Source organism: Hydractinia symbiolongicarpus, chromosome 8 (genome assembly GCF_029227915.1).
Source record: "Hydractinia symbiolongicarpus strain clone_291-10 chromosome 8, HSymV2.1, whole genome shotgun sequence".
In the NCBI taxonomy this organism is placed as follows: Eukaryota; Metazoa; Cnidaria; class Hydrozoa; order Anthoathecata; family Hydractiniidae; genus Hydractinia; species Hydractinia symbiolongicarpus.
The window spans coordinates 27,018,514-27,046,477 of record NC_079882.1 but is presented as its reverse complement, the minus strand read 5'-3'; the positions used below and the strand labels follow the sequence as shown (position 1 = coordinate 27,046,477).

General features: G+C 33.2%; 4 protein-coding genes across 4 annotated transcripts; all 4 read right to left on the bottom strand.

The window, feature by feature from the left end:
* Positions 1–851: 851 nt before the first annotated feature.
* On the bottom strand, positions 852–4,034 carry LOC130655692 (probable bifunctional dTTP/UTP pyrophosphatase/methyltransferase protein). Its single transcript, XM_057458475.1, has 8 exons — positions 3,880–4,034; positions 3,629–3,760; positions 3,380–3,427; positions 2,596–2,660; positions 2,432–2,487; positions 2,067–2,175; positions 1,825–1,839; positions 852–1,133 (listed from the first exon to the last, which is right to left on the bottom strand). The coding sequence occupies exons 1-8, from the start codon at positions 3,967–3,969 to the stop codon at positions 974–976; spliced, it is 675 nt and encodes a 224-aa protein (XP_057314458.1). The 5' UTR covers positions 3,970–4,034; the 3' UTR covers positions 852–973.
* A 375-nt stretch (positions 4,035–4,409) lies between these two features.
* LOC130655689 (peptidyl-prolyl cis-trans isomerase D-like) lies at positions 4,410–10,088 on the bottom strand. Its single transcript, XM_057458473.1, has 10 exons — positions 9,930–10,088; positions 8,907–9,044; positions 8,684–8,790; positions 8,414–8,602; positions 8,201–8,323; positions 5,975–6,228; positions 5,555–5,612; positions 5,076–5,162; positions 4,843–4,885; positions 4,410–4,663 (listed from the first exon to the last, which is right to left on the bottom strand). The coding sequence occupies exons 1-10, from the start codon at positions 9,997–9,999 to the stop codon at positions 4,572–4,574; spliced, it is 1,161 nt and encodes a 386-aa protein (XP_057314456.1). The 5' UTR covers positions 10,000–10,088; the 3' UTR covers positions 4,410–4,571.
* Positions 10,089–10,477: 389 nt separating this feature from the next.
* Positions 10,478–12,363, bottom strand: LOC130655690 (heparan sulfate 2-O-sulfotransferase 1-like). Its single transcript, XM_057458474.1, has one exon. The coding sequence runs from the start codon at positions 12,355–12,357 to the stop codon at positions 11,380–11,382; it is 978 nt and encodes a 325-aa protein (XP_057314457.1). The 5' UTR covers positions 12,358–12,363; the 3' UTR covers positions 10,478–11,379.
* Positions 12,364–12,490: 127 nt separating this feature from the next.
* LOC130655688 (CDK5 and ABL1 enzyme substrate 1-like) lies at positions 12,491–27,593 on the bottom strand. Its single transcript, XM_057458472.1, has 12 exons — positions 27,351–27,593; positions 16,189–16,520; positions 15,711–15,794; positions 15,358–15,442; positions 15,179–15,257; positions 14,998–15,101; positions 14,702–14,808; positions 14,577–14,610; positions 14,428–14,490; positions 14,281–14,317; positions 12,808–12,878; positions 12,491–12,721 (listed from the first exon to the last, which is right to left on the bottom strand). The coding sequence occupies exons 1-12, from the start codon at positions 27,576–27,578 to the stop codon at positions 12,575–12,577; spliced, it is 1,371 nt and encodes a 456-aa protein (XP_057314455.1). The 5' UTR covers positions 27,579–27,593; the 3' UTR covers positions 12,491–12,574.
* Between the last annotated feature and the right edge of the window lie 371 nt (positions 27,594–27,964).

Below are 27,964 nucleotides of genomic sequence, written 5' to 3'. Positions count from 1 at the left end.
TTCCATCGCAAAAATGGCTCTGGCTCAACAACGACCAGTCATATTCACGAGAAATAAGCAGACAAAGGAGTCCTGAGACAAGGTTGCTAATTTTAATTCATTTCTGCGCCACTAACAGCCTCTTAAATCATATTCACAGGTTGCGGATACAAAATAATTTCGGAATATTATGCGCATAGACTAACCAGCAGGATTTGCTGTAACATTGAGTCAGATATTTGCTTTCGTTTTTTAGGTCGCCATTTTGTATCGCTTCTTCTGTTCACACACCAAAAATCATTATACAATTTACATTGGTACGGAATCATTTTGTTTTTCATATTGAATAGGCTTGATTTACACTATCTGATACAGAATACATTTCAGAACATCTATATGTCCGCAACATGTAAACATTCAGTGACGCTCGAAGCAAAACTTCGAACCCAAGGCTGACTTGAATTTTGGCATGAAAACAATCTGCAAACATAGTATAACCTGACTTGTTGTTATCAAACCTTCCTGATGGTTATGGTGTTGCGTGTCTGGTTTAAAAATCCAGTATGAGCTTTCAAGCCGTCAGGCGTCTTGTTTGTGATAACAACCATTGTAACTGACCCAGGACCAATTTTTGACATCTATGACACCTATCTTTATCACGAAGGGTATTTAAATCAACAAATAGTTTGATTTCAGTGCACACAAGATTTTATTGCCACTGTAATACGCGAGTGGCATGTTACACTCTCCTTGCAGTTCCAAAAGAGATTTTGCACAAAATCAGGGAACCACCGCTAAAATGGCCGCGAATAGTGTCCACGCAAATTTGTAAAATAAACGCCCGCAAAAAAAAATAAAAAAAAATCGCTAAATGTTACTTTGTTAATAAATTCTAAAAATGATAAAATACATTAAGTCTAGTTTAGTCTTTGTCACGACATGAAAAATTTTTCTCGACTTAACAAAACCAGTGTTATCAAGACAACTAATGTTTTCAATTAGATGCATCTGATTTAGAAACAACTGTTGCGGTAGGCTGTGCCAACCAGTCGTAGACTTCACTGCAAAATTTATACAACGGAAAGCCTTCAACATTGTAGTAACATCCGTCTATCTTGGATACCAACGTTCCGCCGACATCCTGAATGCCGTAACTATATTTTTAACGTCAAGGAGATTGCTGCGTAAAAATTCAGCTAAAGCATTGTGACAGTGACACATGTACTGGTCAAAGTAAGAGATTTCATTTATCTATTGACATTGTCTGGCTATTGTCACACATTGGGAAATATTAATTTTTGGTGATTGTAACTGTTCGAAATTGCCGGCATACGAAAATCACGATGATTTATCACTTCATACAAACAAAATATGAATCAGTAGATAGATAAATAGTCGTAAACTTGCACTGATAATTTATTTATTGAAATTATCAATTACCGAAATTAAATTCTAGCGAAATTTAAAAAATAAAAAAAATAAAAATTCGATTCGCGAAATCGCGAAATTAAATTCCCGCGAAAATTTATTCCTTGGAGGTATCAGATTCCATGTAAGTTCCCTTAGTCATATTGGGTGAGTGAACCATATATCAGGACGACACCATATTTCTTATTCGTATGTATGTGATGAGCTTTGTATTACGATTGGTAGAAAAATATATTTTTAAATTTTATTTATGTTTAAAATTAACTAATGACTATTTAAATGTCCTTTACACTTTAATAAGGTTTATTTAATTAACGCGAATTTTTCAAAACTCGCGTTAATTTTGTGCCTCGTTAACTTTCTGAACTAAGGTAATAGTCAACAAATTTGATAAAAGGCCTATTAGAAAAAGGATACGCACCAGCTTTGTCCCTAAAAATAAAACAAAAGAAATTTATAACTAATATTACTAATATAACAGGGGGTAAAATTATGGCCAATTTAATGCCGAAATCGCAAATTTTTATCTTAAAGATTTTCACAAAATTTCTTTGTCCCTAAATTTTCGAGGTTCGGGACAACGGAGCGTAGAACAAGATAGGTTATTTCTTAAAATACTTTTAAAAACAGAGGAAGTCACGAGAAATAAGGTTACTTACAGCGGTTCTGCAGAATCTGCATACATTTTAATGACGTATTCTGGAATGTCACCAAATTCGACTTGTGTCATTTCGTAAAACTGACGAAGCTCCGTATTGCCGCTAGTATCTGTATGTAAAATGAAAAAAATTTTTTTTAAGAAATTTGAAATATTTCTGGTAATTCAAAACTTTAAAACTTCAAAACAGAAGCTCCGCGAAGAAGTACACACCCAATAAAAGAAGAAAGCAGGTTATGGAGGTGTGCTCGTGGAGGTAAGGTCGTGGAGGTGAGTACATACGTAAGATAGGTAACTTCTCCGACATATTTATGTGTCTACGGGATTACACACCATATTAGGCTTACAAAGAGCGGAGAAGCTTACCGCTTTTTACAAGTGCGACGCCGCTGTACACTTCATGCTTCTTCAAACGATTTAAACTAAAAATCAAAAGGTTGGATCAAACATTAAAATATGCATGTCTCGTACGACTTTTTCGAATAAAAATAAGTTTAGCTGTAAAAAGTTAAAAAGTCAATAGTTATTACCATAAAAGCATATTGAGGGCGTTTTCATTGGTGTGCGGTTTTTCCAGGATTTGGTTTTCGGCAACCTGGAAAGTAAGTTACCAACAATTTCAATGCAAATATCGGAGTGAACACTTGGCGGAACGGAAGCAAGAAAGCGCGAAATAGAACGTAGAAGGGCTTTTCCTATTTGTTAAAAAGTAGGAAATAAAATCATCAAACAGAAAGTATTTTGATTCTTCTCGTATCTTTTTCTTCGTTTCACAAGATCAGCCGGATTAAATAAGACTAAAAACATTTTTTCTTCTATGTTATCGACTTAATTTTGTGTCACTCGATCTGTCCAAACTTCGTTCGCCAAAATTATGGTCGGAATTTATAAATTTCAATTTTTTTATTTCATAATTTTTTTCAAAATTTCGTAACGTAGGGCAAGAAATATTTTTGCTATTTTTGATTTTTGTTTGTATTAAGAAAAAAATCCTAAAAATCTATAGTTAGGTACCAAACACACCAAAAAGCTGAAGTCAATGCAAACTTTTAAGACTCTATATACATTTTATGTCCATACCTAGTAACTGATCTTATTTTTATGACAGAAAAGAAGTTAATAGCACAAATTCTCAAAAACATTCCCTTAAAGAAGCAAATTTGAGGGCATTAAGATACGTACGCAAGCATGAAGGGATTTCATGTATTAGGAGAAGCAATTTCCTATCTAGTCGAAGAAGTAATATTCGTCAATGTCATAGAGTATTTCGCAAGAAAAAAAAATGTTCTTCATAACTTTTATACTTCTCCTTACCACCACAGTGTCGGTACCAATAACAAATCTTTTGCGTTTCGCGTCATCCTACACAAAATACATTTATTAAAAAACAAATCAAAATGACTTAATAAAGTGATCTATAATTTAGAACAATACCAAAGTGATATCCTCCATATAAAGAACGACAATAGGTATACAAAGTTCTCACATTGCACCAAGAAGTCAACTGTTTTTTGCAGTAACTAGATAAAAAAGTAATTCTAAAGTCTTGCTGCAGGTTTATACCTTTTCCAGTCGTTGCATAACTTCAAGTGCTTTTTGTTTCGCGTTTTCAACTACGTAATCTCTTGGATGGTTGAAAGACTTTTTATCGAGATTTTCTTCGAAGTTGGATGGAGTGATATTGAATACCATCCCCTAAATAATAGTTGAAAAACAAGCAGATGAGCGAAAGGAAAGAAACATTCAAACGTTTATTACTTTAAAAGATTAATGATTCGAATTATACGTGGTTGGTTCTACTAAGAGGAACTCACAACATGGTTCAAGATATTCTTTCGTCTTGGTGAAGCACTAGCTAGGTGCACGTCATACTCTGCAAGAAGTTTGTTTACAGCATGTATCATGTCTTAATCTAAAAAATTACTTTCACCTGATAAAATGAACGTTAATATTAAAACCAATACAGACAGGCGTATTTTTTTATCAGGAAATAATCTATTTTTTTCGTTAAAGGAGGAATGTAGAGAAGACAATAGTATACACAAAGCTGAATCAAGTACTGACAAAGAAACTTAAAATAGTTTCAAAGTAAGTGAGTAGCTTTAATTTTATCAAATTATAATAATTTACCTTTAAATGGGAACTGTATAGACTGTTTTATATAATTCTGCTTCTTTAAAAATAGACAATAAACTGACAAATATTGCAAAAAAACCTATTGACTAATAAATTCAGATAGGAATTTATTCACAAAAAGTATGCTAAATCCATTTACGTAAAGATTACTATGTTTTTTTCATTCTGTGAAGTACCACGTAGGAATGGAAACGAAGACACAACAATATATCTAGAAAAAGTATTCATCTTTTGAACCATGTTATAGTTACAAAACATCTATCTCAAATTTGTTACATGTATGTTACTTCTCAAATGTGTTCTTTGAAATGATCTTCTTTAGTCTCTCCACACAAGTTGACATATCTTTAATTCGCGTTGAAAAGGGTTTTCACTTGCCAAACATATTAGCATACATCTGTTTCTCTTTATCGTTTTTCTCTTTCACTAATCTTTTTAAACGAACCATCTCTCCTTGAATAGCTAATACATAAAAAAATACATCACTTAAAAACACGAAAATTATTTTGGAATTTTTTGCGAGTCACCACCCCACCAACCAGCTATTTAAGTTTCTCATAAAAATGCAACAACCAAAGACCATAAAACTGCTTGAATCAATAAAACTAGCAAAATAGACAAATTCTCAAGTAGGACTACACCTTTGTCGTTTGGAGCAATCTTTAACGCATCTTGTAAAACAGTCTGAAAAAAAAAATTGTTTGAAAGTTGACAACTACAACTTAGCACCAAAGCTTCAGGTGTTATGTCAAAAATACACTGGTGCATGGTGCGTTTAATTTGAAGCGTGTTGTAATGGTGATGTGGACATGGTGTTTTAAATCTTAAAATTTAATACGTCTGTTTTAAACAAATAAGATATTTAAACGTGTACCTTTGCTTCGTCATAATCTTTCATACTTATATAAGCCTGAGCTTTTCTATAGTAAGCTTTTACATTCTTCTCATCCAATGAAATCACCTAAAAAATGACAGTAAAATAGTATCGCTGTAATTTTTTTTCCTAGAGCTCAAAATGTTTATAACTATAACGAACATTTACTAGGATTATATCGGAATTACAAAACCTGAACATGCGCATGCGAGGCTGTTTTAAAACAATGTCAATAAAGACATGGTGGTCTCAAATATTCATTAAGCAAATAATACTGATTTCTGCATTCAAGACTCCAAAAAGTTGTCATTCTTTGGAAAACCTTTTTCTATGAAAAATTAGGACAATTTTAGGGAAAAAAAAAGCTCGAAAAAATTACACTGTAGATAATTTTATCTTATTACTTATATTTATTCGGTATATTTAGTTTCATATTTTCTATACCAGAATTTTTCTTTCAGCACCCAACAATGTTTTACCTGGTCGCAATCATCTACAGCTCCAGCACTGTCATTTAACTTCAATTTCACTGCCGCGCTATAAAACAAATCGACATGTATTTTAAATTGCGTAAACAAAGCAACGCTGGTTTGGGTCTGTCTATACCTTTTGCTTTTTGTGTTGCAATCGTCAAATTACATTATGTACGAGTATTCATTCTTTGCATATATTGGTACCAAGTCATAAAAGATACTAAATTTTAGACATTTTGCGAATTTGTGCTAAATTTACCGAATGCTTTGCTGAAAGTTTAATTGAAACACCTGTTGCAATATAAATTAAATTTTTTAATCGTTCGCGAAATTTGATTTTCGCTAAATTTCTTTCAGTTATTCCTTTAGCGTAATTTAAATCTAGCAAACAAGGTATTTTCTTCCTTAGGAAATATAATTTCCTACCTGTTTAATAAACATGGCAGTAAAATTTTATCAAACGCAGCTTCAGTTTCTTCTCTCTTCTTTTTCTTTTCTTCATTTTCAGGCTTTTCTCCCTCGTCGTCATCAGAATCAGTATCTTGAAAACCTTTGTCGCTATGATCAATATAACGAATAGCTTTGCGATATTTTTTCAAAGCTTTGTCAAACTTTTGTGCTTTGAATAAGTCGTTGCCGATTGCTTTGATTTTTTCAACCGCTTCTAGGATGTCTTCAGACTAGAAAACGAAATATATTTAATAAACATGTTAGTGTAGACAGATGTTTAGATTTCTAATATTTACACCTAAAGTTAAAACATGTTTTAATGTGGTTTTATAAAACCATGTTTTATGTATACCCGTTCATACCACAGTAAAAACTGTTTTAATGAAGCCAGTTTTCATAAACCTAGTTTAATAAAACAACCTGTCGAGGTTGTTTTATTCGTGTTTTTATCTAAAACCCTATTCGAACATAAACAAATATGGCGGACCCTGGCGTGCTCTTGCAGCACGAAAAAGTTGTTCACATTAGAAGACTAGACGTTGACCCGTGGAAAAATCCACAGGGTCGCCCGTCCTTTATGCATCACATTTCGTGTTTCCGTAACAAAAAGACAATGAGGCGCACGTACAGACAGACGACGGCTATTATTATAGAGATAATCGTTACCCGTGGAAAAATCCACGGGTTCGCCCGTCCTTTATATTTACCCGTCGCCACAAAGTGGATAAAAATATATCGCACATTTGATATTCGTGTTTCCGTAACATCATATTCTAACTCAGCGTGGGGTCCGAACAGAGACAGACAGACGACTGCTATTATTATAGAGATAAATAGAGCAAAATATAAAGAATTATATGTAGTTGAACTCATATTCGAATTAAATTTTTATTCAAAAGAAAACCTGTTGGTGTATTTTGCACTGGTGGAACTATTATAGTGGTTATTATAGAGGTTGTGCACATCAGGAGCAGTAAAGGACGCCAATATGCAAACCACACCAGGCTGTATATCTGAAGACACTTTGTTATTAAGCAAAAGGCGAAGTTTTAAAAGTGAAAAGACAATTGTTGTTGTGGTCTGCTTGCAAACTTCCAATTTTCAATAAACATTATGATGTAGCTAACCTAGCTATCAGATAAATTCTTTATAATTTTTATTCATGGTTCAGACAAGAGAATATTTTTTACTCCTTTCAAAGATGCTTCAAGTCAGAATATTGAGCATACTTAGTTTTATTCTTGATCGTGGCAAGTGTGTTGTGAACTGTAGGTGTGAATGGTACATGTAAAAACCGAGTTTTAATGAAAATCAGTTTAAGTAAAACCAGATTAATTTAAACCAGTTTTTTTAGGTGTGAAGGTATAAGTCATTTTGTTGAACCTAACTTAACGGCCAAATTTGCAACAGTATTTTAATTTCACGATTGGCCACTCTGGTCATTTCCCCGATTTTACTTTCGCAGATCATAACAAAAATAAAAAAGTTAAAAGTAAAGTGCAACCTCAGACATATGATATTAGCGGAAAAAGCGGCGGCATTTGTAACCACAAGCAGTGAGAAAAACGTTTTTATGTAAGTAACGCGAACTTGTCAAAGTTTAACTGCCAATGTTCACAGCGGACTTAGGATCTTAGGTTAATTGATTAGATCCAAAAAGTTGAAGGGCAGTAATTTTTGCTGACGTTAGCACGTCCCGGCTTTTTGGACCCCTCTGGGTTAGGGAAAGCATGGTTCCATAACGCGAAAGTGTAGCTAGCGCATTGTGCACATTGTTTTTTTGGCTTACAACCCTGTCAAAGCAAAACTATTGTAGCCAACCTGCAGTAGAGTACTGGCAAAGTGATGCTGTGAAGCGAACTCAAAAAATACATGTCCAACAAATATTATGTCATTAGTTGCAGGTACTTTAAAGGAAGAAACTTTCGCGAAGCGAATAATTCGATTTCTAAAACCGCCAAAGTTTATTCTCTCGCAAAATATTTTTTTTTACTTTACTTGCATTTGTACACATGTGTGAAATAATACATAGTTCTTTTTTTCGTTATTCACGAAAGTTTCCATAAAAAATATTGCAATTGTTTTGCCTCGCGGAACTTTGTTTCACGAAAGTTTCTACTTTTGAAGTAATTTAGGCATTGTGTTATCTATACAAGATAGGTCCTAGAAAAAAACATAGAACAGAAATGAATAAGTTTATACCTTGTCGTAGTTAAGTTCTGATTCTTCTGGTGAATCAGGTAGCAGATCACCAGTTCCATCATCTTGGACGAAGCCATCATCTTCACCCGGAAGTATCTCTCCGCAATCTTCGATTCTACATTTCTAGAAACATAAAAAAATTAAGATGGAATCAAATTATGCAACGTCACCATAATTTCACATAAACTTCATTGCATGGCAGAAGTTTCTTACCTTAAGCGGTTCCTCTCCTGCTTTCTTTACCTCTTCCAACTCACGCACCACTCCCATTCCCTTCAATACCTTTCCAAACACGACATGTTTTCCATCCAAATGAGCGGTTGGGACAGTTGTTATAAAGAACTGACTTCCATTTGTGCCAGGACCGGAGTTGGCCATGGATAAGAGCCCTGGCTTGTCATGCTAAAACAAAAATTTAAACATCTTTACAAAAAATATCCTGCCATCCAATTATTTTTTCAAAGGATGTCCGAGAGATTATACTTTTAAGTCGAAATTTTCATCTTCAAATTTTTCGCCATATATTGATTCGCCACCAGTTCCATTAAAGTTTGTAAAATCACCTCCCTGCACCATGAAATCTTTGATAACTAAAACACGTGTTAAAACAGTAAAAAAGACGTCAGTAAAAGTTTTTAAAAATTTGTAAACGTAAACTATCCGCCAATATTTGAAGAAAAAAAAAATCTTAAAAACAGAAACATACTACGATGAAAAATCGATCCTTTGTAGTGAAGAGGTTTTCCTTTTTCTCCCATTCCTTTGTCACCAACGCACAGAGAGCGAAAGTTTTCAGCTGTTTTTGGTACGACATCATTGAACAGCTCGAAAATTATGCGACCAACTAAAATAAAAATAACGACTGAAATATTTAAAATTATAGATGAAATTATGTGAAAAGTACATGTAACACAGTATACTCTCGTTTAATGGGACCTCAGGTAAGTGTGGTTTTTGCTAACTGGGACCGTTTTTCTCGATCCATTGAACCTTCTTACCAAACTTAACCAGGAAAACTTCGTCTTACTGGGACCCCGCATAAGTGAAACTTCCCCTAGGTGGGAACTTTTTTCCCGTCCCGTTTGAGCAAAAAACTTTGCTTGAGTGGCACTTCAATGCAATGACTTCCAAGATAAATACAAAAAATGAATTCAAAGACATTACATTACAAAATAAAAACAAGAGCTTCTTTACTGTATTCTGTTTGTTTAGGCTGATTGAATGAACATACATGCTGGGGTACTGTGCAATACACCTATGTCTTAAAAGGCAATAAAAAAACTTGTCACAAATCAATTGCTTCAAAAACACAGATTTCTGTGAGATTGAAAAGGCCGATGTAGTTTGTGATGATCCATTTTCGGTGCTGACCCATCATCTACATGCATTCTAAAGATTTTTTTAAAAACAAATAAACAATTTTTACCTCTTTTGTCAAAGTCACACTTATATGAAGTCTCCTTTAACCGGGACATTCTCTAAACGGGACTTAATTTTCTGTCTCTTGAGACTTCCACTTAACAAGAGTATACTGCATAATAAAGTTCATGTGCTAGAACCAACTTCCCTTTTACTCACACACACAGGCTTACTTTGCAAAGTACAAGGTTATAACCTTTATTTTCTGATGCTATCATATCATCATGTTAAAAGTGTACACACAAGTAGAAAAGAGATACTGTTTAGAACAGCTTTCAAATATCACTAAAAGTACAGAAGCAATAATTACTTCGCTCTCCACCAACGCTGACATCAAAAAAAACTTTTGATCTAGCTGATTTCTCTGTCTGTTCTGTCATGTTTTTACGTTTTGTTGTTTAATTGGTGCTGTGCCAAAATGTTGGTGACAACTCTAGAAATACAGTATCAAACGAGATAATAACTTGTGAAATTGATGAAAGTCATACACACTTTTTAAAAAGCATATAAACACCACCGGGTATCCACTCAAATTTTCCCAACACTTGTTTTAACCAAAATTTCTGGCACATCCCTTATTTTTCCAGCTGGTTTGAGCTAGTACAGATATTCTGATAAACTTGTAAATGAAAAGTATAATGTTCGTGAAATAATAATGATAAAAAGACTGTATGCTAATGCTTTAAAACAGACCAGGGATATAATTCTTCACCCATATATGACTACTTAAACCTAAAATTCTTAACATTTTCCTCATATATCCCATTGCTAAGTTATATATTAATATTACAGAATGTGAAAAACAACCAAAGCAAAACAAAAAACAATACCAAAGCCAAAACAAGAGCAGAAAACATATCGTATGAAGGAATTGTTATTGGGTATGTAAAATATACAATTTGTTGATAGTTAAAAATAATAAATCAAAATAATTGAAATGTGCTAAAATATAGTTTACGGAAAAATGTTTCAGATTTCTCAAAAATGTTCTATAAAACCTTACAATACTGTAAATGACTGATAAAAACCATAACTGTTCTAGGGACACTTTAGCCTTAATGCCCTGGGTGGAATATATACCGTCCAGAAAACATTGATTTTACACAATGTACTTTTTCTTAAACTTCATGCTATGTATGAAATTAATACTCAAAAGTTCTTATTTTTGTTCTTTCAAAAAACATAAACGCCAAATTTTCAAAGTAGTTCATATTCAGTTAATTTTTGAAAGTGTAAACACTGCCTGAAGTCACTTCTTTTTTATCGTATTTTAGATCATAAAAATAAAAACTTAGAGAGGCACTCACTGAGAGGGACACTTTTATGACCCTCTGGAATCAGCCAGAAAAATCGATCAAACAAATAAAATCCAACACATTAAAATCATAGTAGAGTTAATGTTACTACTACAACTTATCTGTACAAAAATAAAATTATAATTTAAAAATATAAATTACATATATATATATATAAATACATATGTATCAAGGTGTTAAGAGAATTCACAAAATTTTTTTGGTATTTCTTATGGTTATTATAATAGGAAATAGCATGTATTTTGATGGAGAAGTACCGGTACACAAGCAACAATACACAATAAAAAAATATCCCCTTCAATATTTTTCTGATCATGGATACTTTTAATCTATTTAACAATTTATGTTATTGCCATTAATTGTTTCAATATAATTCAACACCTCTTCAAAATCAATTTATATATGCAACTGCTGCAAATGAAATTTGTAATGAGATATTTATTTCTACGGATCAGGTTTTATTTTTCCATATGCAACTTTAACTTTATTATTAGAATATCTTGCAATATCTGTAAACCGGTCTTTGACAAACATGTAAAACTCGTATTCCATTTGATAAATTGGATCATTACGAAAATGTTCAAGTGTTTCTTCTTTAAGTGGCTTTTTAACTTTAGTTTTCCTTATATGAACACCACCATCTTTGGTAAACAATTCCATAGCTCCACTAAAAATTGATGGAATGGTACTTTCCAAAAATTCTACAAACTGATCAATATGTTCGGTAACACCAACCAAAAAATAATAATTAACAACATTAAACTTTGCTCTCTCTAGTGCTTTTTTGTTACCATGCACCCAACATTCAGGATCAGAGCCGCAGAAAAAAGGTATCTGCAGCCATAGTTTACTTGCATCACACATGTTACTTTTCTGTTTCACACATTCATCGAAGGAACGTTTATCACCTTGATGTTTTCTTCTTTTCTTCGGAAGAAATGTATCTCCATATCTCATAAAATAGTAATAAGACACAAGCCTTTCAAGAGGTTCTCGAACAATATTAACATAGACAGGTTGTTTGAAACCCATAACCTGGAAGTTTAGAAATGGAAAATGACCATGATATATAGCTGGTTTTCGTTCCACCCACGTAGTAATGTTTCTTGCAAATAGATTTTGATCTTTAAACGTAAACCTACGATTGCGTGAAGTAACATTCACATAAATTACACTAAACATGTTTTTCTCGTATAGAGAATACAAAACACTCATAAAACTAGTGCTCCCTGTTTTTGGAATACGATTATATATAATCACCAAATCACTGTATGGGTCAGGTGGTTTTTTTGAGGTATAGACATTACGATCAAATCCAACACTAATAACACCATTCGAAGCTTTTTGAAACACCTGGAAACAAAACATAACAACCACAACCACGGCCACAAAAAATAATCTCGATTTATTAAGGATTGGCATCTTCCAATGTTTTTACAACTAAAAGAAATATTTTGATACATGTAAACAACCTTTACAAGAAGAACAATACAAGTTTTTTGTACACTTCATATTTTGGCATGGTTCCTCTCCATATCCTTACACAAAACTCCAATTTGTATACACAATTCTTTCATAAATAAATTATTTACAATATTCTTAAAATAATATAAGTGAGCACTAGTGAAACTTATACTCCTTAATATGAAAAAGATGTCTCCAATCTTTTAAGCATTGGAAGAGCTTCATGTTCTGGTGTCAACAACGCAAACTCCAATAAAACCAAAACTTGCAGTTCACAAGATAAAAGGTCTTTACCACATAACCGAAATTGGTCACAAATTTCCTATAAATATAATAAATACTTAGACTTAATTTTAATTTAGGAGTTAGATATTGATAGAAAATACAATATATAATTTAATGGTATACCTCAATACACGTTTTTATATTTCTGCTTTTGATGTCATCCATGAATTTGATTGATAAAAGTAAACAAGCACCTTCAATAAGAAAAAACATAATAAAATCCTCTAACTCAATTTATGCTAAGTCACAGCGAGTCCAGAGATAAAAAGAAAAACTTGTTGAAACACATTACCTGCAAATAATTTTGAGATCACAGTTAATCTAAAGATTTACTACAGAAAGCTTTTTGAAACCACAACTAACAGTGTCTATTAGTTAGAAAAACAACCATTAAAGATGTAATGATATATAGACCTCAGCATGCTGTGGCAGCAGTGAGCATCTATCAATAGCAAGATTTAAAAGCGGCAACATGCTGTGAAGAAACAAGAGACAGTACGAGAAGAATAAAATCGATTTAGTTCAGCAGAATTTAATTGCTGTTCACATAGGAAACATTGTTAATGCAATATAACTTTACATATGGAATGTATTTATATATAGAAAACAAAATTTTGGAAATAAATTTCCAGCTCCAAAGTTTTGAGATATTTTGTTAACCATCTGATTTGTTAACTATCAACTTAGGGCGTTGATACATGATTCGATTAATCAAATTCGATTAGTCGAATTTGATTAATTGGATCGTGTATCATGCAAAAATGGTATGCTTTCGGCATGCTCAGACTAGTTGAATTCGATTTTTAAAAAGTCGGACTAGTTCAAATTTTTTGATTAATCGAAAGGTTTTTAGTCAATCAAAATGCTTAAAATCTCTACATCAAATGTGCGTTAAAAAGAATGCGAGTTTCTATATAAAAAATAAACATTAGTAGAGAAACTTTAAAAAGATTTTGCCGTCAAAAAAGGATAAAACAGAAATCAACGAGATTTTTATCAGTGAATGAAGCTTATTAACAGAAAAGTAACAAATAACACACTCCGTTTCTAATGTTTTCTCGAATTCTTAGTTTTTGTAATAATAACTGTAACAGCAGCAATTGCAACACTGTCTTCACTCTCTAAAGACATTTTATCGAAAGGAAATTATCAAAAATCTGTCCAGTTTTTAATAATGTTCAATATAATTTCGATAAATCGAATTCGAACGTGTATCATCACCTTGCCACCTGTTAAGTTTCGATTTAATTTTAATGCTCAATATAATTTCGACAAATCGAATTCGATTAATCGGATCGTGAATCACCACCTTCAGGTTAAAAGCCAGAGTTGTGATTGTCCTCATAAATAGAGATAGTCTGCCTAGTGGTTTGTTACCTGTGTCTACCACTCTGCTTTTTCTTGAGGGGAATAGTGGTTTCCATTGAGGGACATTCCTCCAAAAAAAAACAACTAAGTTGTTTTTTGCATTGCCCTTATATAATTACACGCTATCTTTAACCAGCTGAGTCACAATAGGATGAGAAGTACATCTTAAACCCTTTGTGATTGTACAGACATAATAATATTAAAAAATTGTAAAAAGTATTTCCATACCAGCAATGTACTTTCGATTATGTTTAGTGATGCGAGTCTAAATTTCAAGTATTAAAGAAAATAATCCTTCAACAAATAAGAACAAGTTGCACACTATATCTCACACCTCATTTAAAGTTTTTATATAAAACCTTTACATAAACATACCTTTAGAATAACTTTTTCAAAATAAACAAATGCAAATGTTACAACAGCAGCATCCAGTGACATCTGCAATTTAAATATAAACAAAAATGCAGGTGAAATGTTAAACCAATTAATGCTGCATTAATGAGAAATACAAAACAGATAGTTACCTTAAGACTTATTGCTAACAGCTCGTCTTTTAAACTAAACAAAACAAAGAAAAAAAATATTATTTCTGGTGTCACTTCCCTAGTAACCACTAAATTCATGTTAACAATAATTGAACATTGCTTACCTTCGAAGCTTTGATAAAGTGATTGTCACATGTGGAAATTTTTCTTTAAACCTTTCATTGATGTCTTTCTTAACTTCTGATGGTTTTGCATACTGGATAATAGAGACCTAAATGTTGGAAGACAGATTATGGACTCTGTAACACATTGTATCCTCAGGTTAATTAAATACAGTACTTCTGAAAATTAAAACACTTCAGAAAACTGTTTTAAAATCTGTAAGTTTTTCCAGAGACGGCCCATATTCACTTTCCTTAGTTTGGTGGTCACATAGATTTTTGATTAGAATTCAGCTTACAGTAAATGATGGTAAATTTAAAACTTTGCGATGTTTTCCTGATGTCAGTTGTGGATCATCCACTGCAAGTGGGTCATATTCCATAACATGGTAATCTTGTGAAACTATAGAAATAAATCGCAAAAAATAGTTCAATTCTATTTTTTAACAGTTTTTAAAAACAAACAACTACTTAACACACCAGCTCCTTGTTCTCCTTCCTCTTCTTTGCAATTGTGTTTCCAACTTTCTGGAAAAAGTAAATGATTGTACGAAACTTCCTAAATATACAGAAAAGATTTCCCAGTGCCATTTAAGTTTATAAACAAGTTATAAACGTACTGCACAAATATTATCATCAACACAAAATAATGTGTATACCCTTTTCCCATCACCCATATCAATATCTTCAATGAAATTCCCAGAGGTATTAGTATTTGTATGGAGAGCAGAATGTCGCTTTTCACTAAAACAATCAAAATATAATTATACACAATTAAATTTGGAACCATTATGTTTAGCTAACATTTTTTGAAGCAACAATGTTAAAGTTCCTGTATTTCTTACCATGAAATTAGTTCAGATCAAATTCAGGAATGTCTCTCAAAATTAATTTATTATTAAATAAAAATAGAAACCGAATTTTTGATGTGCTGTGATGCGATAATGTAGCTTTTTAATGTAGACAAGCAAACCTTCAACAGTCTGTTGAAAGTATATACATATTCACTTACTTATTAAAAACAGAATTCATATTTTTGTAAGATATGATAGAAAACAACTGATAAGGCACCTGATGTTGACTGACAAATAAAATTCTAAAAATAAAGAAGATGATGATTTAATTATTACACATTATGGTTTACTGGTTGACAACTTTACACATAGCGTACGTTTTTTTCTCAAAAAACAACGTACAACATGGTATATGTGATAGCTTTTTTAAATATGCTGCATCAATACATTTTACAAATTTTGTTATTTCAATTTTTACTGCTTTTTTTATTTGTAAAATGCTGCCCTCCAATGTTTTTTTTTCGTAAAAAGTAAATAAAAATCTAAAAAATGATATGTTTTATAACTCTCCTAACCTAATTATTGATAAAAAAATTGTATCTCACACAACGAAGGATAGAGATTTTAAGAAGCAGTATTAGAGGACGTTTTCTTACCCTGATGTTTACTTTCTGGTAACACAACATACAATCCTACCTTTTGTCATAGAGTTGCTGATGGCTGCTGTTATAACTGCTGGGGTTAGCTAAACGTTTTACTTTATTAAATAGATCTTTTGTTGCTTCCATAGTGGATCTTGATCGAGTGATTTTATTATATCCGTCATACTGTCCAGTATCGAAACAATGTGGATCAAGTGCAATTTTTTGGTGACGCAATTCTTCTTCAACATTTTTTGAGCCAGTTACAGAAACTGACTGTAATAAGTGAGGCTTTTTTCCTTCGAGTGATGCATTTGATATGAGCAATGCCAAAGAAGCATCATTGGCAATATTTCCTGCATTGTGGCAAATTGGTGGTTGCTCAACCTATATTTAAGAATTTTTTTTTAATTTGATCGACCAATGTGAAATGTTGTAGAGAGAGAGAGAGAGAGAGAGAGAGAGAGAGAGAGAGAGAGAGAGAGAGAGAGAGATATGTATTGGCACTTTTGCAACTCTATTTATGGCACTTTCGCCACTTGTATGGCACTTTTATCACTCATATGGCACTTTCGCAACTCATACGGCACTTTCACCACCTTATTTATGGCACTTTTACCACCGCGCCTATGGCACTTTCGTCCCCTGGCACTTTCGCAACCCGAGGGCTCCCTACGCGCATGCGCGGATATCTCGTTTGGCAAATTTTTAAAAACATAAGCGGGGACATATATTTATTTCATTCTGCTAGCAGCTTTTGACCAACTGTTTATACTGTTTTTAGTAAGTTATTGAAGTTATTTCTTATATTAAACGTCTAACAAACTTTGTTGTAAGTTAACACATATTTCTCTATGGTTTATGGTTGTTTGACTTTACAGCGAAAAACAGAAAGCTTTGCTACCAAGCTAGCTAGAGCCGGCTCATCTAATGAGCTGTATTGAAAATACACATATTTCTTCATGGTCTAAAGTATTTTGTCTTTATAGCTAGCTAGCTAGCTAGCTAGCTGAGAGATAATACAGTCTCATTTGTCAGTGTCATTACTGACAGCAGGCTTCAACATTAAGTAGTAGTAGTATATATAGCTATATATAAGAGAAAAATTGCACTGGAAATGTTATTTCTCTCAAGTTTTGTTTCTTGATCATTGCAGTGTTCTTAAAGGGAAATATAAATGTTAGGTATTGCCGGAACTATACGTCTGACGTTTTCTGAAAGAGGGTGCCGATAAGCTGTAAACGCCCGCATATATAGCTACAGGCGAGTTCAGTGCGACTTTTCAAATAAAATTGGCGGCTGTCCCCCGAAACCGCCCGCACTTTCAACTCGCCCGGAACATTCCCGAAATGCAATTCCTTGTAACAAACCATGCAGACGATGATTGGGAAGAAGGCACTTGAAGAAAAAGGAGTTAATAAAGTTTATATAAACTTTATTAACTCCTTAACTGTATTATAAAATAAACTTTTTCAAAAACCATCAAAAACAGTTCTTCTAAGAACTTTGCTACCACATAGTAAGTTTATTTTAATTTTTATAGTTTTTTTGAATCATATATTATTGTTGTTTTTTTTTTTTTTTCGGGCATTGTTCGGGCCTATGCAGGGTTTTTCGGGCAAATACTTGAATTTTTTTCAAAACGCCGAACTCGCTTGAATACACCCGCACTTTTCACGGCGTATTCGCGCTTACCGGCGCCCTAGTGTTTTCTGATAGCTACCTTCTAATCTAAAAACCAAGTATATATGTTTTTACGTATGTAATTCAGTTCCTGAATTATGGCACTGATGACAGCATATAAATTTGTCAAAAATAAATTTGCAGAAAATACTAAGTAATTCTTAATATTGAAATAAGTCGGATTGGTTCTGAATTTACCTTGTGCTTTATAACAAGTTTTTATAACACTAAGGTTTGGAAAAATTGAGAACTGATCCGACCTGTGTTATCAGTTACTCCAAGTTGACCGAGGTTTTGAATAGTCAAGAATGGTCGAAACGGTTCGGCTTCTACCAAAGCGGGTTGTGTTGTCTTGTTATTTCTACTGTATTTTTAAGGCATTTTTTTCAGCAGCGATTGATTGTTCCACCAATCTGATTGGTTAACGTTGTATATTTGTCTGTAGCTAGCTATCTAGTGACTTATTTTACTAGAGTACTTAAGCTTGCTAGATTTCTTTGTTTATATTTTAACTATGGGCTCTTCTAACATGTGTCTGGCATGTGAAAAAGATGCTAGTGAGCTACAACTTTCTACAAATGCCATGAGTTCTTCAAACAATAGTACAATAGTCAGTGATGGACAACAAGGGTTATAAAATGAATCTTGAATTCTTCCAGTCAGAATGTCACATGGTACAACTTTCAGTTGAGGGAAAGCATGGACCTTTCACAGTCAAACTCTCACAGAAGAAGCTTTAATTATTCAAGAACTACAATTATATATCTGAATTAAAGTAAGACTAAATTAGCAAAAACGCACCTAAAACTACACAATATGACAGGTTTGAAGTTAAAACACAAAGATTCTACAAGAAATTCAGCCCCTATTTATAAAAAGGTGACTGCGTGAACAGCGTGTTTTCCCTCAATTCATAATGGCTACACTAAAAAATACAGACATGTATTTGGTTGAAAAGTATCGCGTCCCCCCCCCCCTCCCCTCTGGTTTGTACACAATAAAAATTGTTTTTGATGTACACATAGAAAAAAACTTCACTGTCATAAGTTATCAAACGCCAGCTCACTTTAAATTCTTTCTTTTAGACAACATAAGGTTAAAAGAATATTTTTTAAAGTCTTTTATTCATCTTTTACTTATGTTTTGTAAGAAATTGTTGATTAGGCCACCGGCGAAAATATGTTTGGTTAGCATCATTTCTAATTACAAAAGTGAGTCGGTCGGTCGTGTAAAAATTTTTCCTGAAAAATTACAAAAATACTATATTTCGAAGCCATATTTTGTTATTCGTTTTAAATGTACGCCAGCTGTATTTTTAGCCTTCATTTCAAGTTTGATTTTTATCAGTCAGTGTTGTTCCCATGGTTTTCGCTTGTATTGTCGTATAAATGCGAAGCAGAAAAATATAGCACTGAGTAGTGCAGCGCAGTCCCCTATCGAAATAACATTCGGACATAACGACTGTAATTCGGAGGACCACTGAAAAGGTAAATGGTGGATTTTGTTGTGTGTTGAAGTTTGTTCGTGGATTGTTTGGCTTATTTTTTACAAATTTACTGACTCCCTGACTCGACTTTCGCCTTTCAAAGTGAGTCGGTGGGGTGACTCTAACCAATTATATTTTTGAGGGTGGCCTTAGTATGTGCAATGATCTAGTGACTCATCTAGACAAACTTGTTTCAGAACTAGCAAAGCAATTAATGCCTCACCTATTATCTCATTTCCCAGAAATGGGCATGTTTGCATGCACAGGAGTTTTCATATGCTTGTGTTGGTGTTTTGTTTTCTTAAAGAGCTCAAAGTTTTATAAAGTGTTTATGATCCAGCTTTCAGTTGGTATTCTGTTAATTTGAAGACATGAATATACAGGTGCAAATCCTGTCTGGATCTTCTATTTAGTTTTTATCAGACCAGTGTTTATTTAAGAATACCAAGGGCAATGTATATATGTTTTTAAGTGTACTTTTTGCTATTAAAAAGTTTTACCATGTTTCTGGTTGTTATTTTCTATAGGGCAACCTTTATTGCTGACCCTAGTTGACCAGATCCTTTCTAGTCACTATGGGGCAACTTTTGTTGTTGACCCAAGTTGACCAAGGCTTCTAGACAGTCAACACAAAATGTTGCCCCATAGTGACTAGAGGGTGTTTGGTCAACTTGGGTCAACAATTAATGTTGCCCCATAGTGACTAGAGGATGTTTGGTCAACTTGGGTCAACAATATGATATGTTTACAGAACACACAAAGATCTGGCGTTTGTTCTAATTTGACTCTGCAAGAGTTTAACAATGGCTGCTGGGAAGGAGACATGTTCCGGATTCGTGTAAAGAAACATAAACCAGCTAGCGCTTATGGAACAGCTAAATTTTATCTTCAGCGCCATATTTACGATTACATGAAGATTTTCGTGGATAGCGTAGGAAGTCAAGTTATTGGACAAAGTCCGTACCTTTTTGTATCATTTAATGGTGGCCAAATGGACTCTGGACAAATTAGTCGGCAAATTAATGCTTCTTGGCAAAAAGCTGGAGTTTACGGCGGCGACAAGCATGCTCGGAACTTGACATGCACAATATTTAGAAAATCAGCTTCAACAGCGGTCCTAGAGCATCACCATCAAGGGTCGAAAGACGTGGCTGATTTGCTTCTGCATTCAGAGAAAACACAAAAAAAATATTACGATGTTCGTCGGAGAGAGTTAAGCACAGCAAGAGGGGCGAAATGTGTCGGAAATTTAATAAGATACAATTTCTTGATCCGGAATCGAGTCCTGTTCCTGAAAAATCTTATGTTGAAGCAATGACAGCCCAAGACGGAAATGGTCCACTGATGAAATTAAAGAAGTTGAACAAGTTTTTTAACGCGGAAATTAAGAAAGGGTTGTGTCTTTGAAGCTAGTCGTGGAAAAAGAAAGTCATTTTAATTTGTTGTGTGGAAATCCGAATCGTATAATATACGATAAAGTTCGATCATTATGCAAAAAGATAACTCTTGATCCCAATCAAACTTTGGGAGGGATACCAAAAGAAACGCTGGTGGAAAAAATAAAGAGATACGATGATACTGCAGGTTGCGATTTGCAAATGGTCGCCGAGGTTCCTGATGATAAAGAACTTGAGTCCTACTAAGCACAAATGTTAATTTAAAGCATAAATGTTAACCATTTTTTGGTCCCCCTTAAATTAATTTTTTCCAATAACTAAATCTTTTTAGTGTCTATGTCTAAGAAAATAAATGTTCGAAAAATGAATACTGGTATGTAACGTAGCCACAAGTTTGGAAAAAACTATTCTTAAATAGTTCTCTTTACAAATACATCAACCTAATAAGTCGAGTTATTAAACAAGAACTATCAACAAGGTTAAGTCAAGCCGACATACGAAATTTCTTTCAGTGAAACTTTATGGGTTGTAACAATTGTAAGTTTGCCTTAACTGGAACTAACATCTCATTTTTGTCTAAGTTCGAATTAACGAGAGCTTCGCTTAAGTCTTTAACTGTTTTCTCTGGTCCCTTGGGGTTTCGAGTTCCAGGAAATAACTGTATATATAAAAATTTCGGTTCTATATACCATTAAGTCGCGTTTGGTTTACTGGCGAAAGATTTCACTTATCCAATGTAACATTTAGTCTTATCTATTTTTTTGAGTTAACGCTTTATGTATTCTCTATTAGTCAGTTAGTCTCCGTTCTTCCTTTGTGACGCCTAAGTGTTAGAACTAGGCTAACGCAAGTCTTGGCTACTACTTCTGTTGGGAAATTGCCTGTTAATGGGCTTCACACGATAAGTTTTTTATCGAGCGCTCATAGCGTTTTTATATAGGACTTCTAATACTGGAAGGCACTCCACCCTAAAATAAATTTTAGACGTTAGGTAGACTGCAAAGTTAAACTCCGCGAGGTTTTAAGACTCCTTTACTTGTTCTTATAGTAGATATTAATAAACATTGTTAACCCTTCGCTACTATTTGTTTTTGCTAAATAATACCTTTCCTCACGTCAAAATATCACGCTTTTTTCTGAAAAGTGAAAGAACGTACTAGAAATTATCTTATCAGTAAAGTAATCATTTCCAAGTAAAGGCAGGTGGTACATTTTTTGCTCGTCTGGTATAATTTCTCCGGTACCCTTATGATCTACAATAATTTCTTAGATTTCAAGTTTTGCATGCAAACATTATAATAGGTTAGCTAACACTAAGCAAAATAAGCAATAAAAATAGACCAATTTCAGTCCTTAAATATTATTGTCAATGTCGTTTCACAGGATTTTTGACCAAAATTTGCAAAATTTGAGAAATTCGCAAAAGTTAGGTTTCGCGACAATAAATCCTAAAGCAAATATTAAAAAATTATACAACTTTTTACTAACATATTATCCGAACAACATAATAGCGTAGGCATTAATACATCCTAAAGGTGGTAAAAGTGCCATTTTATAGCAAAGAGAATGTTGGTTTTAATGTAAAAACAATAATTCAAGGTAATAGTTTTATATTTTTACTCACACTAGTGCTAACATTGTATGTAAGAAAAGTGAAGTAAATTCCTTGTAAAAATATGGGTGTGGTCTGTGACCATGCATTTCTCAAATATGGCACTTTCGCAACATCTGCAAAATTCGGACCAAGGCCTAAAATCAATCATTTTCGACATGAAAACATTCTTATCAGAAGTTAATTTTTTGCTTAGGCTTAGAAAATAGATTTGGCCATTAAATGGCCAAGTTATAACTATATTTGATTTCTTTTGCGGATTTTATAGCATATTAAGGTAAAAAAACACGAAAAACGCTTTGTTTCAAAATACGACGTTGAACATTGGGTTAAATATGTATACTCGATCTTCACCTTACCTATGAAATCGTAAAAAATCAAAATTTGGGAAAAAAACTATAAAGTGGTTATCGGAAGGGTAAAAGTAACACCGAGTGGTTCTAAAAGCTTGAGCGAATGGAGCCGTATGGACCAAAAACACTTTTAGGGAATTTGGAACCACGGATTCTGGCACTTTTAAAACCTGGGCAGTCATCTTTTGGCTCAGATTTGTTAGATTTTCCGCAATAATAAAAAACTATCACTGTTCTGCAGCATTTAGACAATGTACTTCATAAAATGATTGGACTGGATATGGTAGCGCAATTATAGGTACTTATTATGCGCATGTGAAGTTTGGGTTGCGAAAGTGCTACAAAACGCATTTCCAGAGAGAGAGAGAGAGAGAGAGAGAGAGAGAGAGAGAGAGAGAGAGAGAGTGAAAAACAACAACAACAATAACAAGATATTCGATAAACAATCGAAAATCTTGAAAAGAAAAAAATGTTTCCAACCGCAAGAAATTAAATAATAATTCCTGAAAATGCAATAGTTTCCAAGTCAAGGAAACAAATGATTTAAAGAACTCATTTTGTTAATACGAGTTTCTATCACAAAACATGGAACATTATGGAGGTAAATCACAATTTGCAAGTTAATAGTTACTACATTAAATCTAAAAATTACAAGTTATATACTTTTTGTTTTTTAAAACACAAGATGTGAGTTGAAATCCCCTCCCCCACCCCCACACTGGCACTTTACTTCAAGTAACACATCCTTTAACACATAAACCATGTAAGTGATGGTTTTGTCTTGGGTAATACCAAATTGTGCAATGACAATCAGCCTGATGACTCACAATCAGCCCTACTATCAAATCAGCCATGTCTCATACAAAATGTTTAAAACAAAATATGGATATTTAGGTACAGTTCTTTCTTTAAAATGCATTATGATCTGGTTTCTACAAGTCATTAAATCTAAGAAGTTAAACAAACTATTTCCTTCATTCTATGAAGGAAATAGTTTAATTTAAATAACTGTAGAGAACAAAAACGCTAAAAAAGGAGATATACAGAGTAAAAAACGACTGCTCCATAAACCAAACCAAAAATAACACAACAAAAACAAATCTCTGCATCTGATTATATGTTCAAATATGGCTTTTTCTTGATTTTAAATAACTAGGTTTTTTCAACTATACACAATGTAACACCAAAAGTTATCATTGCAGATCCAAACAATACTTTCTTATTCAACTGTTCACCGAGAAAATAACCAACTATAATAGTAACTACAAATGTCATTGAATTAACCACTGGTACAGTGATGGATATATTTGTTTTTCCCAAAGTCATATAATAAAACACAGAACCACATTGATTTAACAAAAATGGCAGGGTAAACCTCCAGTTCTTTATGAGATAGATGATTTCTTGAATGATTTGATGGAAAATAGAAGCACATTTTACTTTAGTAATGTCTTTAGTACCCAGTCGCAGTAACGGATTTGTAACTCCCCATAATAATGCAACCAGAAACATTTCCATGAAATTTAATATTTGCACAGCCATATTTTGTTAATTCAATCTGTATATAATTAATGAATTTATGTTACACATGTTCATTGAAAAGTATATTTTATTTCAGTAAAAAATAAAAAAAATAGCTTACACTTAATTTTTACTTCTAAAGTTTACTTAAACAGTGTATGTCAACAGAAAATATTTGTTTCCAAAACAGTTCTTTTTCTTTCTTGTGTTTTAATATGGGCACAGTTTACAAGGTACTTACTTTACTATCATATAACAATATGTTTTCTAAAATAAGTATAGTGAGCAGCATTTGATTGCACCCAACAAATCAAAAAGTTTTACTTTGTTATTTTGACAATTCCCGAATTAATTAGCAACCACACAAACGAATTGGTGATGCTGCTTTAATAAGGTCTAATTGCTCATGTAAAACCAAAATCACATGTCTTTTTTGACAGAATGAATAATTAAATATCACATGGCGTGACACAATTTTGGTTGGAATGTCATGGCATGTCCTTTTGAAGAAAGACACAGATTTTTCACAGTTAAATAGATTACTGGTTCTCATAGCAGATTCAATAAATGAGTTGAAAAGTTTGAGACATGGAAGAAAGGACTAGAAAATTAGTGGAAAGTACAGTAAATGTAGCAAATTTGTCTGAATGCATGATCAGTAGCATTGAAGTGAGGAAGGGCTATGTAGTTAGAAAGTTGGAAAATGGCTTGTGGAGTTTGAGAAAAGAGGTTGGTAGTAACTCAATTTTTGTTGGACTTGTAAGCATTGGTAACATAAGTGTTGTATTGTAAAAATATAACCTGACATTCATTTTGCATGCGATGGTTGCAAAAGGAGCATTAAAGACAACAAAGTGCAGCTTTAATGATGCACAACAGTGGCTTGAACAGAAATAGTTAACAATTTCTGTTACTCAGGTGATAAGTTGGGTAGTGAATGGGATGTTGGCCGATGTGCTATCTGAAGGAAGGATTGAATAAGCGCAAATCTTATCGATTGAGGTATAAGCTGTATGAGGACTGTATAAGAAGCGTTATATTGTACGGTAGTGAGACATGGGCAGTGAAACAGGAAGATCTTGTCCAGCTGAGAAGCAGGTTTAAGTGTTTATATCAAAATATTATAGGCCAGAAGATTAAGTTTGTTGTGACATTTGAAAAAAATAGAAAAGGATAATTGGGTAAAAAAATGTAAAGACTCTCCTGGGGCCGGAGGTAGACCAAGAAAGACTAGGTAAGAGGTAACAACCACAGACTTACTTCAGAGGAATTTGAGTTTACATTAAGAACTAAAATTTTTGGTAGAAAAACTTTCGGACACAATTTTTAATTTCACCAGAAACATTTTCGGACAAGACTGAAGTCAAAATATGTATGAGTGTGAGCTTTTTGAACAAATTTTAACCAAATTTCATAAGTTATGATTACGGGAAATGACACAAAAAGGAAGACTAGAAGCATATAAAGTGTACACATATTCAATCATGTAAAAAGGGGTCTTCAGGATCCAACTTTAAGGATAGAGCTTCAGCCAAATGTGAAAATAAAGAAAATAATAAGTTCAAAACTGCAGTTTTTATTGATTTTCTGATTACACTATATATAATTTCTATGCACTGGTCCTTTTTTAAAAATTTTCAGACAAAAAAAAAACTATACAAAAGTATTTCCATCCGAAAATTTTTGTTTCTAATGTAGAACTTACACAGTTTAGGGTCAGATTAAGACTAACCATGTAAAATATGCGCTATCTATCTATTGTGATGCGTGTTGTTTATATTCCCCACACCACTAACGCAAATCGACAAGCAAAATAATGCAGGCCGTGAGCTGTAGACCAGCTCATTCAAATCCTTATTTTTGAATCAAGCCTTCTTTTCACCTTGAAATTAAAACGTGATTAGTTTGAATAGTATCATGTGGAAACATGTCTCTGGAAATAGTTTGTAAATAGTTTAGATTTAGGACATAATCAGTGAAAAGATGCTACTAGCCACAGTAAAAAAGTTTGCCACCATAACTTGACTTTCTTCACCCTAAGTCTGTATTTTACCGTCATAGAAAAGTAAAAATTGAAACTTGTGGTACAAAAACAACCAAAAGCTTCAATCCTGTTTTCCAAATAGCATGACTACAGACCCTGGCTTCAATTAACTTTAATCTTGTAAAAAGTACTTCGTAAAGCATGTCTATCACCCGTCACGTAACTATAGAACTTTTTGAATGTTTACATTCTCGAGGGTAAACCATCATGGCTCTAACAACTGCTTGGGCTTACTGCGAAGAATGTAAACATTCAAACAGGCCTGCACCATACAACTGTTTCACTATGGTCAAACCGTGGACAAAGTTTCCACAATTTTTTTTAAAAAAATTGTATTTTTTATCATTTTTAAAATTATTGTAACTTTGTTTGTAATATTGTAATTTTAATTTTACTAAAGTAAAAAATATTAGAATAGTCTACCTTTTTCTTCATAATAAAATAAATATTTTTTATGTGTTTGCTACATATTTCAAGTACTTTAATCGAACAGAACGCATAAAACACATAAAATTCGTAAAACATTATTTTTCTGCCGGCTAGATTCAATACACCTTTAAGATAATTCAATTGTACATGTGTTCCTACGGCTCTACATCCTTTTACAATATTGGAAAAAAAGGAGGTAAAAATCGTGTTTTTATGAGAGTTTGTTAGAGACCAAACCATGTTTTCTCCAGTTTTGTAACTTCTGTTGTAACAATTTCTTTCAAATTTTCAGGAAACGTTAATAATAATAAGATACAACTTATGTGTACTTTTCATTAAAAACAAAGCGCGGCAAGAAAAGTTATCACAAAAAAACGTGTTTTCTCATTAATAAACTCTTATCAAAGTGTGATGTTTACCTCCTCCGATCGCTAAATAAGCTGCGATAAAGTGTTAGTTTTCCTGTATTATCGTAAAGATGTATTGACTAAGAAGGAAATTAACTCTCAATCAAAAATATTATGCCCAGTCTGAAAAGGTATCACAGGATGATTGTTGCAACTAAATTAAATTCTAACAGTTCATTAAACTGTTAGTTTAATTACCAGTTCCTTGCTGTCTTACTGTTGCTTACTGATTTTCATAACATCATAGATGCTTGCTAGGTAGTAGTGTTACAGTTAATGCCTTACCGACTGTTGATCATCACTTTGTTCTAGGTTACTTAAGTCTATGCTACCATCAAATGTAATCGAATTAAGAAATATAAATGCTTCTTGCAGCCGTTTAGTTTTGTACTTTCTCCTTGCCTCCTCTCGAACGCTTGCCATACCATGCCGGAATTCGATATCACGCCATCTCCCTCCTTCACGGCTTTTAGCTTTCCCCCTTTCCCAAAAACCAGGAAGAGGACCGGGCATTGAAAAGGGTCTGCCAGATTTTTGGGATTTCTCAACCTCGATTTCAGGGCTTTTTTTCTCTTTTTGATACAAGTGTCAGTTATACGATGGTTCACTTTTTCCAATTTAAAAACACTTTTCCTCTATAATTTAACTCTTAACAACTCGATTTTTATACAAACAACAAAAAGTCTATGGCTTCTTTTTTCGCTTTCTAATACGTTAGCGTAAAAGAAGTTTCACGCCAGGACGCATATCAGAAAGTTAAAAACAAAGCCCCGGGGCGAGATTATTAAGAACGCAGGGTGTTAGGGGGTGATTTCATTAAATGTTTGCATTGCAGCAGCTGCGAAGGGAGTGGAAAAAGGCACGATATTAATTAAACATCTGGTGATCGAAAACAACGC

Bases quoted from the DNA above. Each gene is read 5' to 3' on its own strand.
- LOC130655692 (XM_057458475.1), bottom strand. From the start codon at position 3,969: ATGATACATGCTGTAAACAAACTTCTTGCAGAGTATGACGTGCACCTA. The intron at 3,761-3,879 runs GTGAGTTCCTCT...ACTATTATTTAG, and splicing joins AGAATATCTTGAACCATGTT to GGGATGGTATTCAATATCAC. The intron at 2,488-2,595 runs GTAATAACTATT...TTTGATTTTTAG, and splicing joins GCCCTCAATATGCTTTTATG to TTTAAATCGTTTGAAGAAGC.
- LOC130655689 (XM_057458473.1), bottom strand. From the start codon at position 9,999: ATGACAGAACAGACAGAGAAATCAGCTAGATCAAAAGTTTTTTTTGAT. The intron at 5,613-5,974 runs GTAGGAAATTAT...TTTGTTTTATAG, and splicing joins CTGCCATGTTTATTAAACAG to CGCGGCAGTGAAATTGAAGT. The intron at 4,664-4,842 runs GTGTAGTCCTAC...TTTATGTATTAG, and splicing joins GATTGCTCCAAACGACAAAG to CTATTCAAGGAGAGATGGTT.
- LOC130655690 (XM_057458474.1), bottom strand. From the start codon at position 12,357: ATGCCAATCCTTAATAAATCGAGATTATTTTTTGTGGCCGTGGTTGTG.
- LOC130655688 (XM_057458472.1), bottom strand. From the start codon at position 27,578: ATGCCCGGTCCTCTTCCTGGTTTTTGGGAAAGGGGGAAAGCTAAAAGC. The intron at 15,443-15,710 runs GTAAGTGAATAT...TGATTGTTTTAG, and splicing joins ATGAATTCTGTTTTTAATAA to TGAAAAGCGACATTCTGCTC. The intron at 15,258-15,357 runs GTATACACATTA...CTGTATATTTAG, and splicing joins ATATGGGTGATGGGAAAAGG to GAAGTTTCGTACAATCATTT.